The following is a 15,964-nucleotide window of genomic DNA, read 5'->3' as shown; positions in this document are numbered from 1 at the left end:
GAGATAAAAGCTGGCCTGCAAGAGCAGAGTATACTAAGAGGGACTGCTTTGTAACAGTCTCCAAGATGCTTTAATTTTTTTTTTTCTCAGAGAAATTGACTACTGTGAATAAAACTTGGCCATTTCTTTAACATCTTTCAGGTTTTTTTTGAGAGGCTCACAGTGTAATTGAGGTCTAGGCAGTCTGACCTGAAAGCTTTGATTGTTTCAGTGAGTTAGGGTAACCCTCAGAAAACAGGCTATGCTGTTAAGGCTCTTGCAGACATTTCTGATCTCCTATTTACAGTATGCACATGTGGTAAAGAGCATCACTGAGTTGAGACAGAGCCTGTATCTGGTGTTCTGTGTATATCACTTTCAACAAATTTTGCTTCTTTGTCTGTTGTAGATGAAGGACACCTGTATGTCTGGGGCAGCAACAAACACAGGCAGCTAGTGAGTAAAGAGATCTTTCTTCTTGAGCCCAAGAAGATTGAGACTCAGTATTTCTCACATGACAAGATTGGAGCAGTTTGGAGTGGCTGGACCCACTTGGTGGCACAAACAGGTAAAAAGCAGCAACATATGGCATGAAAACAGCAGATGATCTTGACTGCTTGCAAGCAGTCTTCTTTCTCACTGATACTGGTTGGATGCAGAGTTTTGCAGTTTCACCTGACCAGTGATTATTCCTTGAAAAGAAGGACAAACATCCTTTGGCTTCTGTCCCTGGAGTGTTATTCTGCTTATAGATCAGAGGGCCTAGCATCTTCATGAATGCAGTAGCCCCTGCAACTAGAGGGATGCAGCCTCTCTGTATCATCAGGTTACTGGTGTACCAGAACGTATATGAACCTCTAAAGGTAATTTTGCTGGGTGAGTTATGACCTCTTCTTTGGAGAGAAAAGATTTTTGTGGAAATCTAGCTTCAGAAAATGGAGGGGCAGGAAAATACAGCTGCAGCTTCCAAGATACATGACTATAGTTGGCAGGAAAGTGTGGGCAAAACCCTCATTCAGGGCACGGGAATTAGGGAGCGAGAAAGATAATCCTGAGCAAGTGTCTGTCCGAAAGGCATGGGAGCATAGACATGTACCATGCCCAGGTTACCTGAGTGCTAGCTGAGGATCTTAAGAGCAGACATAGCCAAGAACCCTCTGCTTCTGCCATCCCATTAGAGAACAATCTCATTGCAGTAAGATAAATAAATTACATGGCTTTGCACAACTATACTAACCTTTCTGTACTTCAAGAGTGGCCTTAGCTTTTCATGCTGTTCTTCTTTAGTAAAGTGTTTTAAGGATAAATAAAATAATGTGTTCAGAAGAAAGGCAATAAACGGTAATAAGCTGGCTTGTGTGTGTGTTTGTGGTCAAACCCAGAAAATATTTAGAAAAGATTGGTAAAAAGAGACATAAGGCTTGAAGAATATCCCCTGAAGATGAAATGAAAGAATATTTTATGTTGAACCTGTACCTTCCTGGGAACCTTTCCAGTAGGGATAGTGGAAAGCTTTCCACATGCAGAGGGCTATAGGGTTAGATTCTTAGAAAGAGATAAAAGGAAAGTTATGGGATAATGACAATCATGTGAAAGGATGTATGATCTGATGAAGGTCACTTGAATGCATTTCTATTGTTGCTCTGTTTTGAAATGCAAAGGCAGGGGGGAAAGGTAGATGAGATGGGAAGGTAAGACAGACATCTGAAACTGTTTTGTGGTGTCCACATGTGAACAGTCTGTGCTGTTTGCTTCTCCTGTTGCACATTGCGTGGTGTGGCAGTTAAGACTAACAAGCAGATGAAAGTCTTCCATGGAACCAACAGAACAGCCAGAAGTATATTAGCAGGGGTAGCATACATACATTTCTGATTCTGCCTTGTATAAACTACCAGGTGAGGAAATGAAGAGTGGATGAAAGTTTTTTTTCTTAGTCACATTGGAGACAGAAGAGCCTGTTGGTCTGTCAGGTTATATAACCTGTTTGTTAGGAAAACAGCAGAAGGGGCCACAAATCTGTTACTGATATTTACTGGATTCTGTAATGATGGGTACTGGTAGCCTTCAGCATCAGTAGTTTTATTTAAATGGAGTTCTTATATGCCCAAAGATCAGCATGTGCTTGAGTGTCCTATCAAATTAGTGCTGTAAATCCTGAAACAGTCACGCACTAATGTCCCTTGCTCTGTGAGAAAAATGTCTGTTTTAATTACCATATGCTGTGAACTCTTGGTGCTAGAATTTGGAGGGATGTGATGCATGACTAGAAAAACACATTGTTTAAGCATTCTGTTTCATAGCATTCATTGATTGACATCAAAGTGCATGAGAGAAATGTTATGTAAAAAACCTGCATTACTCTAGTTGCTCTCTTAGCTATTTAAAAGAAACGACTGAACTCTGATTTTTAGAGAATGCTATATTGAAAATTTCAGATCTGTAACCAATGCTGTGTTGCTGCTTGGAAACATTTTGGGTAAAGGAATTTATCTCAAAATGTATAATTATTGAATATAGTGCTTAGTGTAATTCTCACTGCAACAAAAATGATAGAAAAAAGACAGTAGTCAGGATAACCTAATTTTTAAAAAGAGGGTATTGTCAACATGCTTCACTTTGTTACCTTGCTAGACTGTTTCTTAATAATGAATACCCACTAAGTAAAACTTCTTAGTGTGATTAGCAGGTATGGGTTTGTTTTTTGTTTGTTTGTTTTTTATGTTTGAAAGCAATTTCAATAAAGATAGGCTGACTTTTTACCTCTGCATTAGAAAACTGGCCAAGCAATGCAGTGGCGTAAGTTATTGCTGAAACTGAATTTTATGTGTTTAGAATTTTAAATCTCTTTGAAAGTCAATGGACCTGAACCTAAATCATCCAGAATAAGATTTTGAATGGCCTTTGGCAGCCTCTAGATACCCATCAGAATCTCAAGAGATCTTCAAAGGCTGCTCAACTATTAGACATAGTATGAGCTAAGCACTTAACTGTTTCTGAAAAGTCACTCACTGCCTGTGATTAAACTTGCAGCTAAGTCACTGAAAAATGCAGCCCACTTGAAAACTTTTCTATGGGTGCAGTTCTTCCTCCATTATTTTTAACTCCTCCTAGCAAAGGGGGAAATGCTACTTCAGTTTCCTGGTGCTGAAGTCACATAAACACTAATTAAATATTATTTTACTAATTAAAGAAAACCAATAATTTATAATTTAAAATACAAATTAACTTACTATTTTATTCCTGCCCTCCAGTGGATTGTCTTCTGCAGCCCCTGGGGTGCATGCACTCCACTTTGCAGACTGTACATATAAACAATTCCTGCTCAGTTTACTCTGGAGAGTTCCACAGTTAGAGGAAAGGAAGCAAAAAAGGGATATTGTACTATGATGCTTCTCTCTGTTCATTGTGGAAGGTAGGAACATACTTTGGAAAGACACTGCAGTCTACAGGGATTTTGCTGCATGAAAGAATGGATATGTTTTTTTCTAATTAATAGATTCCAGTAGATTCTAATTAATAGATTCCAATAGATTCTAATTAATAGATTTCCATGATACAAAATTTAACAGCTTAACATTTATGTTTCTGTATTTGAAGTCTAGTGTTGTGTTTTCCACAGAAGGTAGTGGAATTTTAAGAGACCACTACAAATACTTGAAGTTCTGTTTGGATTTTTTTCCCAGAACATTAATCTTGGTCAAAGTAATAATAATAAAACAATAATTGCAGCTGTCTTGACTGTAAAGAAAAACTTCCCTTGTTGGAAAGACATAGGAAGAAGAAACTGGGTGGATAAAAGCTGGACGCTGTGGTCATGTTTAAATTCACAAATTCTGCCATTTCAAAATGACATTTTGATCTTTATCTATCAGATGAGCAGTGCTTGACTGCAGAACTAGTGGAAGAGCGAAAAGTAAATGAGACAGTGATGTTAAAAGCAGCCATCTGGAGGAGCAGTGGGCAGTTTCATGGATGCAGTGGTCTTAATGCTTGGAAATTGAGTCCAAGCAAGTTATGAACTTTGCTATCAGAAAAGAAGAAACACAGCATAAATATTTCTTCTTCTGTATGAAGCTTTCCCTCTTATGTAAACTAGCCTGTTTTAAAAAGACTCACTTGACTTTTCCATCATGCTATTGGCAAACCTAAAGCAAAGCACACAACATTTAAAAAAATTTCGTTCCACTCTGCCCTTACGGGTGATTTTAATTGCAGCTGAAATCACTTTAGAACCCACATCTCTTCATATGTTATATTCTAGCTCATTCAGCAGTTGTTCTGAAAGTTGTTTCCTGTCATTTCTCCTCAGAGTTTGGTCAACTCTTTTTTTCATGTGCTGTTCTTTCTATCATAAATCAGTTCAGATTCAAGAAGTCATTTCCTGAGAAATGAATTGCTTGACTTAAAGACATTAAAAATGTTTTCATAGGAAGTTGTTTTTTTTGTCCTCATCCTCAACTGATCCTCATCAAATGCAATTTATTATTTTTAATCATAGAGGTGGCTCTTGGCCTATTTCTTTTTTACACAATCTCACTGTAAAATAACTGTCAAAATTCTTCAACAACTGCTTCTTTTTCTGCCTTGATTCCTGATTCCTACAGAGGAGAGACAAACAATTAGGTTTGCTGCATCACTAATACTCATTCAAAATAATTCTAGTCTTCTACTACTAGGAATGGTCCTAGGTTGTGATGGTTGGTCATCCAAAAAGATAAAGATTCAGAGACCCTGGTTGCTTTTTGCTTCAGTCACTGGTTGTAAGATGTGAACTTGTTAGTGTCTTTGGTTTGGTTACTATTTTCTGCATGAATGCTTGTATCAAGTGACTTTCAGGCATGCTGTTCAATTATGACAAGGCAGTATTGTTATTGCTCTGTGTGAAGGACAGACCAGATATGTTCTTCTGGCCTCAGACTCCAAGTGAAAGTATTATTCTCCTCAGGCAATGGGTCTGTAAAATGGCTTGCTTCTTTTCCAGCACTCTGCTTAATAGCACAAGGAGTACCACTGCAGTATAGGTGATATTATTTTTGAATAATAATGAGCAGCTGACTTAGGTCACTCTGCTTAGCAATGTCAGCTTTAATTTGTGGTCGTTCTCAAGTTGATACAAACCCTTTGAGTGTAACTGTTGAAAGAGTGGTTGTTGCTTAGATCCTTTAAGAGAGCCGAGTTGGGTTTATAAGGCTGAAGATGGAAATTAGGCTACTTTGGGAAGTGATAGAACTGATCTGACTTGAAGACAAACCTAAACATAGCAAGAGAAGTCTGTTAAAGACTTAGAGGTGAACAATAAAAATAACTTGTTTTGAAAGTAACTTGGATGCCTAATTGTGCTGGTTTGGTTCTGGCATGGTTTCAGTGGCAGGAGAGGGGCCCCAGGGGTGGCTCCTGTAAGAAGGTACTAAAAGCTCCCTCAGCTCAGGTGGCCGAGGCCGGGTCGTTAGAAAGGCAATAGATGTCATTAACATGTGAAAGAACTGGTATAAGACCTAAGCAGGGAGCACGAAGGAGGGAAAGAACTGTGCTGGAGAGGTGAAAGCAGTGCAGGGTAGAAGATCCCGAGGCTGGTGAGGAAAAAGGTGCCCAAGCAGAAGTTTCCCTGCAACCCATGGCGAGATGGCAGCTGTCCCTCCACTCATGGAGGAACGTGGTGGAACATTCCCCGAAGGCGCCAGGAGGGCCGAATGTGGACTTTCTGCCAGTGGACTTGGATCATGCAGCCGTGGAGGACCCTGTGCCAGCGAAGGTGACTTCCCGAAGCAGCCCGTGACTCTGTGGGAAGCCCAGGCTGGAGCAGCTCCGGACCTCATGGGAAGGACTCATGAAGGAGAGGTTGGTGGAGGACTCTCTGCCATGGGAGGGACCCCGTGGGGAAGCAGGGGAGGACTGTGAGGAATCCTTCTTCCTGAGGAGGAAGGAGCAGCAGGAACCACCAGCCTGTGAACTGACTCTAAACCCCATCCCCTGCCCCCTGTGCCGCTGGGGGGAAGGAGGGAGAGAAACTGGGAACAAAGTGATTTGGGCCCAGGAAGAAGGGAAGGGTGGGGATAAGGTATGTAAGCTCTGCTCTTTCTTTTGTCTGTGTAGCTAGTTCTTTGTTGTCGTGTTAGGCCCAAACCACTACACTAATAAATAAACTTTCTTAACTTTAAACTTTCTTAATCTTTAATGAAGTATTCTCCTGAATACATTAAATATTTTAGGCCTTGTTTGAGCTCAGATAATGCCAAGCTCTTTCACCGAGGAGTTTAAATGCAGCTTAAATGATATTTCTGCTGCCTATGCAAAATGGTCTACAGCTAAAAAGTCTTGGTAGAACACAATGCCTTGAAATATTCTGAATAGTATTCTGAATCCTCATTTCAAATGTTGTCAGTTATTTTCAGAACAACACAAATATGCATCTGAATTTGTGCATCTTCAGACGTCCCCTGATGTCATGCCATTTAGGCCACATAAAACCACTCTGAAGTGGTCTGACATGTTAGTGACCTAGCCATCTTTTTTTTTTCTGAAGCAAATGAAAATGTGTCCCTCCAAACATGGAGTGGGCTGAGGGAATATTTCTGTTTAGCTGTCCTCAAAAGGAGGCTTCCTGCTGTAACTGCACTTGTATGTTTTTTCTCTGGTGCCAGTCACTAGGTAGAGCTCTCAGGCTTTGCTGGTGAGTGATGCTGTAGATGGGGTGTAACTGCAGGGAGGTGAAGTGGAAGGACATTGCTCCCGGGCATTGCAGTCTCAGCCCACTAGAGGTCCCTTGCAGTTTTCTGTTGAATCAAGACTTGTGAGCCTTCCTCATAGTGGATTGAATTTCTCTACAGCTTCCTAGGACAGTAAATACTGATTTAGTTATTTATTTTTAAATGCTTGTGTGTGATACCAATAAGGCATCTATTTTATGGGGACTCTCCTCTTTTTAGCCACTATAGCTGACAGTCCGTTTGCAGCTGTAGCCCTTGACATTCTTTTTAATGTGAGGTAGCTGCATTTCATTTGGTAGGATGTGGGAAATGGGTAAAATACTAGTAATCAGCTAAAACAAAACCTGGAAATTGATAGGGACCTCTGAGCCCCTTTGAACCAGAACCTGCAAAATTACTGTTTAGGAAAGAGAAGCCTTTTTCCATCTGCCTGGGGCTAAGTAAACTCTGGCTAAAATCTAGTAAATGCACTTGCTTTTTCTATGGTCTTGGTTCTGTGCTTTTGTGGTGCATGTGGTGTTTTTGCCTCCTCCTTAAAAAGCTGTAGCTTTATAAACTGGGAGCTTGTGTTTAAAGCCTCTTTGTTACGTTTCCTTGCTGTTGTAATAAATACTGCTGTTGTGCATTGTAAGAGAAAGCAGCAAAGAGTGTCAGTAGAAGATGCCAAATTGAAGAAGAAATAGCTGCCACAGGGGAGATCATATGAGTTATTCCAAAGTATGCTGTTGAATTCCACTTGTGTGCCCCAGTGTTAAGCCTGGTAATTTTTGTTTAACAAAAATGTATCCTCTAGAAGACATTCACCTGATGGTAGTTTTTTTTCCTCTTTTTTTTTTTTTTTTTTAATATGCTGGGTTGCAGGTCCAGTGACTGAATTAGAGTGCCACTGAAACCACTGAAGTCACCTGGTTGCACAGACACTGCGATGGGTGGGCCAGTATTCTTCTGACTTGGGTCCAAGCAGGTCTGGCATTTCCTCTAGGATACTTTGAAAGAGTGGAAGGTTTACCTCTGCTGTTGATAGTTTGTTCCAATGCTGAGACTTCAGCTTAAGACAAAAAAGAAAAATGGCAAAGTGAACAAGAGAGATAAGGTGAAGGCAGAATTTAGATAATGAATGGAGTGTAACAGGAAAATGTTGCCAGCATTAAGCTCTTATGGCACTTTATGTATTTGTTTAGGGCTTTTAAAGAGCACTTACAGGACCCAAGTAGGAAGGTTCATTAAGTACCAAAATTGCTCAAGATAGAATGAGCAGAATATAACTTTCGCCCTTGTAAACTATGAAGCTTGAGGGAGAAACAATAGATAATTAAATAAGTTTTTAGTGCATGTATTGCATGTGTTTTCAGTTGTCATAACTTTCTGAGTTTACAGTGGTGATATGGTTGGTTTACAACATATCTCCCAGTCTGACTGGTAGTGTGGAACTTTTGGTTATGTAAAAAAAAATAAAGACTTTAGATGCATCTGGTTTTGGCTGGCACATTTTAAAACTTCAGGGTCTATCTTATAAACAGTGAAGCAGGGAAAGGGAAGAAAAAGAAATGCACAATCTTGGGGATGAAAATTCAGAAATTAAAGCTTTGCAAAAATTCATATGTAATCTGGGAATTTTAGTGTGCAGGAATAGGATTAAACATTCTAGATACATACAGAATTTCCCTTATTTTCTATATTGTCTTCAAAGCTGGCTCCTTGTACCTCATTGCTGTTTCAACTTTCACTATTTTTTTTCAAGCAGGGTTTGTACAAGCCACTGAAGTAGGGGTTGATGGGAACTGTGTTGTATGTTACTCAGAAAGTCTGTTCCTGTCTGGCAGCTTGCTGGAGGATAGGGAATTTACTAGCTCTTCCAGGATTTGGAATGAGGTTTATGGCAGGTTTGCACCATGTGCATACACTGAAAATGGAATGGTGTCTGAGAGAGCAAATGTAAAGTAAGAATGAGCATTTGCTTGATATTGTATGGATGCATCTAAGATTTTACAGGTGTGAAATCAGTGTTAAATTCAGTTCAAGATGTTTTACAGAGCTTAATCTTACGTGTGTTCTGTTCACATTCTGATTGGTTGTAGGTTGTAGTTTGCATTTTTTTCCATAGAGGCACATAGGTAAATAAGTACTTAAGCTCTGCAGAATACATGGTTATAAGCTATAAATTGTTCTGGAATTTTGTGGCCATTTACTATTTATTTTCTGTGAATACATCAATGTGGAGAGTTGGTTTTTCTTAAGTATTATATAAGAAAGGAGTCTTCTTTTGGCAAAAAGTTCCTTTCCCATCATGGATCATCCTATGAATGCAAAAACTTTCAGGAAGATGCAGCTAAACTAATGAATTGTGCACAAACAGTTTAATTTGTTCTCAAGCACTGGAGTTGGGCCAGCCCTGTGATACCTTTTTCTTCTTGTTTGAGGATGGAATGTCCTCACTAGAGGGAGCTCTTCTTTAGGTTAATCGTGCCCTTTTGAGAGCTTCGAAAGCAGATGTTTGGATTGGTCCTTTCAGTAATCCAGAATTCTGCTCCAACAAGATTGGTTTCAGTTGCTGCAATTTGGTCATCAAGTCTCTCTTGCCTACAACAATTGTTTACTCCTTGCTGATGGGAACAAATCTTAATTTCCCCCTCACCACCACCCCAAGCTGAGGAAGTTCCATGGCATTAGTCTTTTATAGGTGCTTGGGAAAAATGGCCAAGAATAAAAAGTGTTAATAACTTACAGGAGCTCTGTTTTCCTGTTCCTGAAATCACTTTTCCTCCTTCTTGTGCAAGCATGGCCCAGTCTGTATCTCTACAGCACTGAGTTTTGTGGGGTACAGAGATTCAGCCAGTCTCCAAGAATCTTAGGTGGAAGGGAAGACTCTTGCAAAGGTTAACTTTGGAATTGTGCAGTCCTGGAGTTCTCTTTTCATCAACATTTAGGAATACTTAACCTTGCCTTCAGCAAGGTACGGTAAGATCTGTTGTCTTCTCTGTGATCTTATGCTATTTGGCTGCCTAGATTAAACATCTTCATTTTACCTGAGGGACCTGGTAGAATATACTGTGCTTTACTTTGCTGTGGAAGTTGAAGCAGAGATTGAGAGAGTATCCTGGTCTGGAGAGATGTTAGTACTGTCTTTGTACTATGGAGGTTGAAGTTTGGTGTGTTTTCATGTGAGTAGATCTCCTTGCTTCACTTGTTTTGAGCCTTATTTTGTTCACAGGACCAGGGAGATGTCTGATAGACTAAGTAAAAAATTAACTGGAGTATACTGGAGAGGAAAAATTGAAGAAACCCAGAAGACCTGAGCTAGTGACCTGAAGAGCCCTATTCCTTAGCATCTTACAAGGTTTATCGTGTTGCCTGTTCTAACAGTTTTGATGGGAATTCTTCCCTCAAGCAGCAAGAAACTGAAATTTAGGGACAGATTATATGGAAGGATTATGCAAAAAGACTTAAGCAGCCAAGGCCTACACCACCTTGTCTTTGGGAGGATGGGAGAGTGGGATCTAGCTGGGGCTACCATAGGGGATTGTTCTTTTAACTGCCAAATTGCCACTGAATCTTAGGGAAGGTTTTCTGCCAGAAGATAGACCTTGGAAACTAGTGGATCTTCTGTGCACGCTCTCGTGATGCACAGCATATTTTGTCTCCAGCCTCTATGGCTCACCAGCACAACAGGAGCCTTCTGTTGCATCTTACTGTGTGTGTCAGCCCTTCTTGTTTAGTTCTGTCTTACAACACAAACATGTTTCCTATATATTTTGTTCTTCCTTTAACAAGAGCTGAATAAACAAATCCTGTAAGCTGGCTGTGGCTTACACAGTCTTTTGCTTTTGCTTGCTTTACAGTATCAGCTTTTGTAACCAAGTTAGTGAATTTTTAGTTCATGGAACATTAAAGCATCCTGTATTTTATCTTAAAAATGGTATGGATTTGAATGCTAGAGAGCTGTAAATAGCATTGTAAATGGCATTTTCTTTGGCTTCATGGGCTGACATAATTCCTTGGCTTTATTTTTAGACTTTAAAAGTTAGAAAAGGTGTGTGTATGCCTGTATATTGCTTTGTGATTCTACACTTTTTCTGCTGCTCACCATTGGGAGTTACTTCTACATGACTTTGAAAGTCACAAATTCTTTCTGTGGTTTGGTTGCGGAGGAAGAGACTAGGGTCAGTGTGAAGGTTAGTATCAAGTGTTCAGAGTTGTTCATAAGCAAAGATTTTATGCAGAAGCTTACTGACAACATCTTTTGAGTAACTGTGTTGGTTCTTTGGTCACTGTCCCTCTTTTGCTTCTCCTTGTTCTTAGTAACTTTGAGTTGGTCAGTAAATAGTTGTGCATGGCATATCATTTGTATGTGAAGAGGCAGGTGTCAGGAAGATGCTAATTTTGATTTAAACTGCTAATTGTAAAATAGAAATATCAGTGATTAGCATTAAGGGCAGAGAAACTTCTCAATATTTATTTGAAATTCCCCTTGTAATCTATACTGTGAGTATATTGGCAAATGGAGAATCACATGGTCTGTGGAGAGTAGGATTTAAATGGATTTTTGTTAAATTTAGCTCATGATAAACACTGAGTGTTTTTAGCAAAAGTTGCAACACAGGAGGAAAACAGTTCTAACAAATTTAGCAAAACTTTTCTGCTCATCTTGTGTGTGGCAGCTTATAGAATGCCTCTCCCAAAGTAGACGGGGATAGGGCGTATAGCTAGTCTATCCAGGTTTTCCTGGCCATGACTTCCTTTCATGCTTGCTTTGTCCAGATGTATTTTAGTAAGTACTCCATGATTGGAGGAGTTGGGAGAATGACTCAGTCATCATTCAACAGTACGCTGGGGCTTTTCTAACATAGGACATGTGTGGAAAGAGGGACCATTTTATACTGAATTTATCTCCTTTGTTTTTTTGTGCCATATCCTCTCCTTTGCTGTTGAAAATAGTAATTGTTGTGGACTGAAGTAATGTGAATGTCTGTCCTAAGTTGAAGGAATTTTGATCTTTAAAAAGCTTTCAGAAAAATGAACCTTTAAAATGTGGATGTGGTATAGATTTTGTTCAGGTCATTAGTCTGAGAGATAAGGGAATCGTCAGTTTTTAAAATTTTTCTTTTGTTTTCTTTGGTTTCTGTGGTTGGATTGCTGCAGTTTATGGATAGCAGTATATTTAGCAAATGCAGTAAACAAAGTCAGATACATTAGCAAGTGTGTGGAGGATTATAGGGAAGAAAGTTCTGATGGGACCTGACTGAAAGATACCAAGAACAAAAGGCTGAGGACTGTAGATTAAGTTGAATTTATGAAAGAATGCAAAAGCTAAAAGGGAAACCTCTGATCCCTAGCCATTTCAAGACAGGCTTAGCTGATCACAAAAAGGTAATTACTTGTGTAACAGTGGCTGTGGTTGCCTGTATTCCCTACCATTCCTATCCAAAACCAAATATCTGTTCCTGGTTATGATGTGTGGGCTATATCTGGGTTCTGTTTCTTCTGAAAGGCTTTCACCTGGACTCTGGGCAGTGGTAGCTTCCTTTTGTGTTATGAAATAATACTTGTAATGCTTGTATACAGGAAACCTGTACATGTGGTGTTTGTTCTGTTTTCAATATCCTATCTCATTAGAGCCAATTTGCAAGGACAGTTGTAGTTTTGGGGGACTGAGAACACAGCAGCTTGTTGGCTATGAGCTACTTTTTGGGTATTTACTTTCTCTTATTCTTTTTCCCTTGAAGCAAATTAAACTTGCAATTGAGATTATGATTATTCTCTTGGAACCTTCCCTTTCACAATTATTGTTTAACTAGGGTACAAAGCTGCTACAAATTTCCTTTGAGGATGAAGAATTTGACTAGAAATACCCTTGTTTTTCTGGTTCTTCTGTGCGCTTGTAGCTGAAACTGTTGGACAATCTGAGCCACCTGTTCTTCTGTTAAACTGTTTTTTTATGCTGACCCATTTCTCCTGGATCATACTTAAGTTGCTTCATTCACATTATACTAACATCTCTGTCAACTCTTCTATTTGAAGCTGAAAAGAAGCAAAAGTAAAGGCAAGAGAAAATTCACTGCTCTGTTAACTTTTGTCATAATCTGCCTCCAAGTTCCACATTCATAGGTTTTACTAGAGAAAGATCCAAATGTGGAATCATACTATATATTGACTATATAACTCAATTTGCCTCCTTTCTGCCTCCCAGGTTTTAATTCAACTTTCAGACTCCCATGAATTTTGTGTCCCAGTAGCCATCCGTAGTGATGCTTCTTTAACAGGAGGCTCTTTTATTCAGCAGAAAGTGTGGACTGGTTAGTGAATTCCTTCGTACACCCCCTTCCAGCTGGGAGATCTAGGGGGGCCAAAAAAATAATAAATTTCTTTTTTAATGTTGTTACATGACCTAGTTACATGTAGAGGAATAATGAAGGGATTGATTGAGATTTTGACAACTTAAAGCCCTTAGTAATCTAAAGAATTCACATGAAACGGACACGTGGGGAGAATTTGCACTTCAGAAATCTTGTAGTTAGGGAAAACTGGGTATAACATGGCCTCAATCAGTTAGAATACTTCGTAAGGTAAAAGTGCTTTACGCTCACTTTGCATAGAATTACAAGCTGGAAGCTGACACCAATCGTTAAACCATAGTTGAACTAATCTGTATGGCCGCTGATTGCAAAACACAATCTATATTTACTCTGCTCTCTTAATTTTGTTGGTATTTGGACACGTGTACAAGGGAAATGGCTATTGCATTTTCAGTTAACTTCATTTAAAGCTAAGCATTTACTAAGCTAAGTGTTACTAGGGTCAACTTTTAAAGAAGTTGCCTATGTGTATGCAACGCGTGCATGTACGTGCATTGATCTAGAGATCTCATTTAACCTTAGAAGTGATTTAAAGACTTAAATACTTGTTTTCATAACCTTTAAATGACATTTCCTGTTTGTTAATTAATTATTCAGGCTTAATGCTTACTAATGAATCTTACTATTTGAACAGATAATGTGCTTTTTAAGAGCTGAGCTGCACTTTACTGCTTCTGAAAAACAGTACCTGTTGGGACCTTTTTCTTACAAAACAAACAAAAAAAACAAAACAGAAAAAACCCCAAACAACCACCACAAAGCCTGTCTAACTTGTTCTTTTTATGATTACCTTCATGTGCTTTTCAAATTGTGAATTTCAAGTAAGATAGTATAGAATACAAAAAATACATCAGCAGTTGTGAATTTTAAGTACCAGATTGGTAGCCTTCTAGAAGGGCTTTTTTCCTTTGATACTTGGGAAGTGTAGTGAGGTCTACCAGGAGAGTGTATCCACTTGTTTTGTTTGGTAGCTAGACTGGTGGCTTTTATTCTTTAAATTGTTCCTGTTGTGAGGAGCCATTAAAACAATCTTAACAACTCTGATGAAAAATTTAACTTGTTGGTGAAGTATCCTCCTTGTCCTTTGTCTCCACCCGTGAGCTTTGTCCTCCTCATCCCAGTGTGTGTGTGTTGAGTGAGTGGCCATGGGGCTGTTTCTTTGTTGTCGTGTTGCGCCCAAACCACGACACTTCCCTAAGTAGCGGGTCTGGTCTTCGTATCAGGCCTTCTGCTTCCTTCATAATAGAGTCCCCTATAACAAGGATCCATCTTTCTTTCTTTGCTGCAGAAGTTTTGATGAGTGGGGTGGTCTGACTAGATGTTGATGACACCTCCAAACTAGAAGAATTTTTGTTCTCACCGTTATCCTATTCCACTCACAAAGAACTGTACCTGTTACTCAGTGACACCTGGGAAGTTGGTGTAGTTGTTGGACAGACTCGTTTGTGGTGCCTCTTGCACTGGGCAGGAGTATCTTGCCGTTGCCCCTATGTTCCAAGTCATCACACACATTGAGTCAGGCAGAGAGAGCACAAGGACTTCTCTGTAGCAGGGGCTCTCCCTGCCTGCTGGATTTGTCTCGGGGGAGGCAGGGTGTGACTCCAAGCATCTGTTTCCCTCTCACATTCCCTAATGGCCCTCAGCCCGTCTACCTCCTCCTGGAGCTACATCACTAGGTAGAGGAGTTCGTCCACCTTGCCACACCTCCCACAGGCATGCCCACCACTACCACCCAACAACGGGATTTCCCATGTAACAAGAATAAAATAATCACAATAGCTGTAAGTTTCCTTTTTTTGAGACAAAGAGCTGGACTATAAGAAGACATTAGTATCTGATTTATGCAGAATAGAAACCCTGGGAGGGGTGGGGTTTCCTTTGGTAAATCATTCCTGTCTGTACTCAGTGTCATTTAGTAAAATGAAAATAGTACAAAACATTATAAAGACAAAGGGAAAATGCTTTATGTCCATTTTCCTTTTTATAATGAGTATAGGAAATCTTATTTTTCTGGGATTTCTAAATACTTACCTTTATAAAGCTGCCCAAATATATATATATACAGGAACTATTTAGGAGTGTGTTTTCCTGCTTGTCCTTTTCACTCTGAAATAGTTACCAAACTGAAAATCAGTTTGGCATTTCTCATCCTGCGTTTTGGCTCTTATAACAGCCAGTGGTGGTTTTGCAGGAATTTTCCTGTACAAACATGTTTTCTTTCACACTTGTGCCTGCTAGTGACATAGCCTACTAGAGCTGAAGCAGTTAATTTAAAAGAAAATGGATGATACTTCCTGAAGAGACCATCAGGCTATGGTGGATGGTCCTGGTTTGAGCCAGAATTCCTTTTATTTTTATTCTTCCCCCCCTCCAGTAAACTCTCTTTTTTTTGTCACACAAAGTTTCCAGCTAGTGGACTGGTAACGCTCAGTGTTTACAGATACTGCTGAGACACCAAGGTTACTTCACTTGTCAGATTTACAGTTTTAGGCACTACAGGAGCAGAAGAGTCGTATCTATGACCCTCCCATAGGGAGGAGCGGACTAGATGGACAGCAAAATTGGCCACAGATATTCCATACATACATATACATGTAGAAACCTGTATCAATTCAGGGATCACAGAAGTCAGCTTCCTTCTTCCTCTTGCCTTCTTTTCTGTCCATGGCCATCTCTCCCATCACCATTGGTCCCTAGGCCTGTGCATTTCTGACCCTCACAGCTCTACCCTCAGCTCTTGTCTGCTCTGTAGCTATCTCCAGCAGAGTGGTCTGGGACATTTCAGAACTGCTCACAGCTAAGGAGAGAGTGCCATGGGAGTTGTTGGGGGTGGGGGGAAATAAGGGTTTTTGCACATTCCTGAACATACTTGTATGTATATTTGTACATATTTTCTTTTATCATTAGTGTTTAATTAAAGCTGTC

The 15,964-nt window shown here is 39.7% G+C and overlaps 2 protein-coding genes across 3 annotated transcripts in view; one reads left to right on the top strand and one right to left on the bottom strand.

The window, feature by feature from the left end:
* Positions 1–15,964, bottom strand: part of TMEM86A (transmembrane protein 86A) — a 526,280-nt gene that overhangs the window by 261,643 nt on the left and 248,673 nt on the right. The window lies entirely within an intron of this gene.
* The window catches only part of SERGEF (secretion regulating guanine nucleotide exchange factor), a 157,671-nt gene that overhangs the window by 9,621 nt on the left and 132,086 nt on the right, over positions 1–15,964 (top strand). Inside the window, 1 exon segment of the mRNA XM_051622270.1 lies at positions 389–547. Within this exon segment, the coding sequence (XP_051478230.1) occupies positions 389–547 (159 nt within the window).

This window comes from Apus apus, chromosome 5 (assembly GCF_020740795.1).
Source record: "Apus apus isolate bApuApu2 chromosome 5, bApuApu2.pri.cur, whole genome shotgun sequence".
NCBI classification, from domain to species: Eukaryota; Metazoa; Chordata; class Aves; order Apodiformes; family Apodidae; genus Apus; species Apus apus.
The sequence above is the reverse complement of the archived record's forward strand: the minus strand, read 5'-3'. Positions and strand labels throughout refer to the sequence as shown.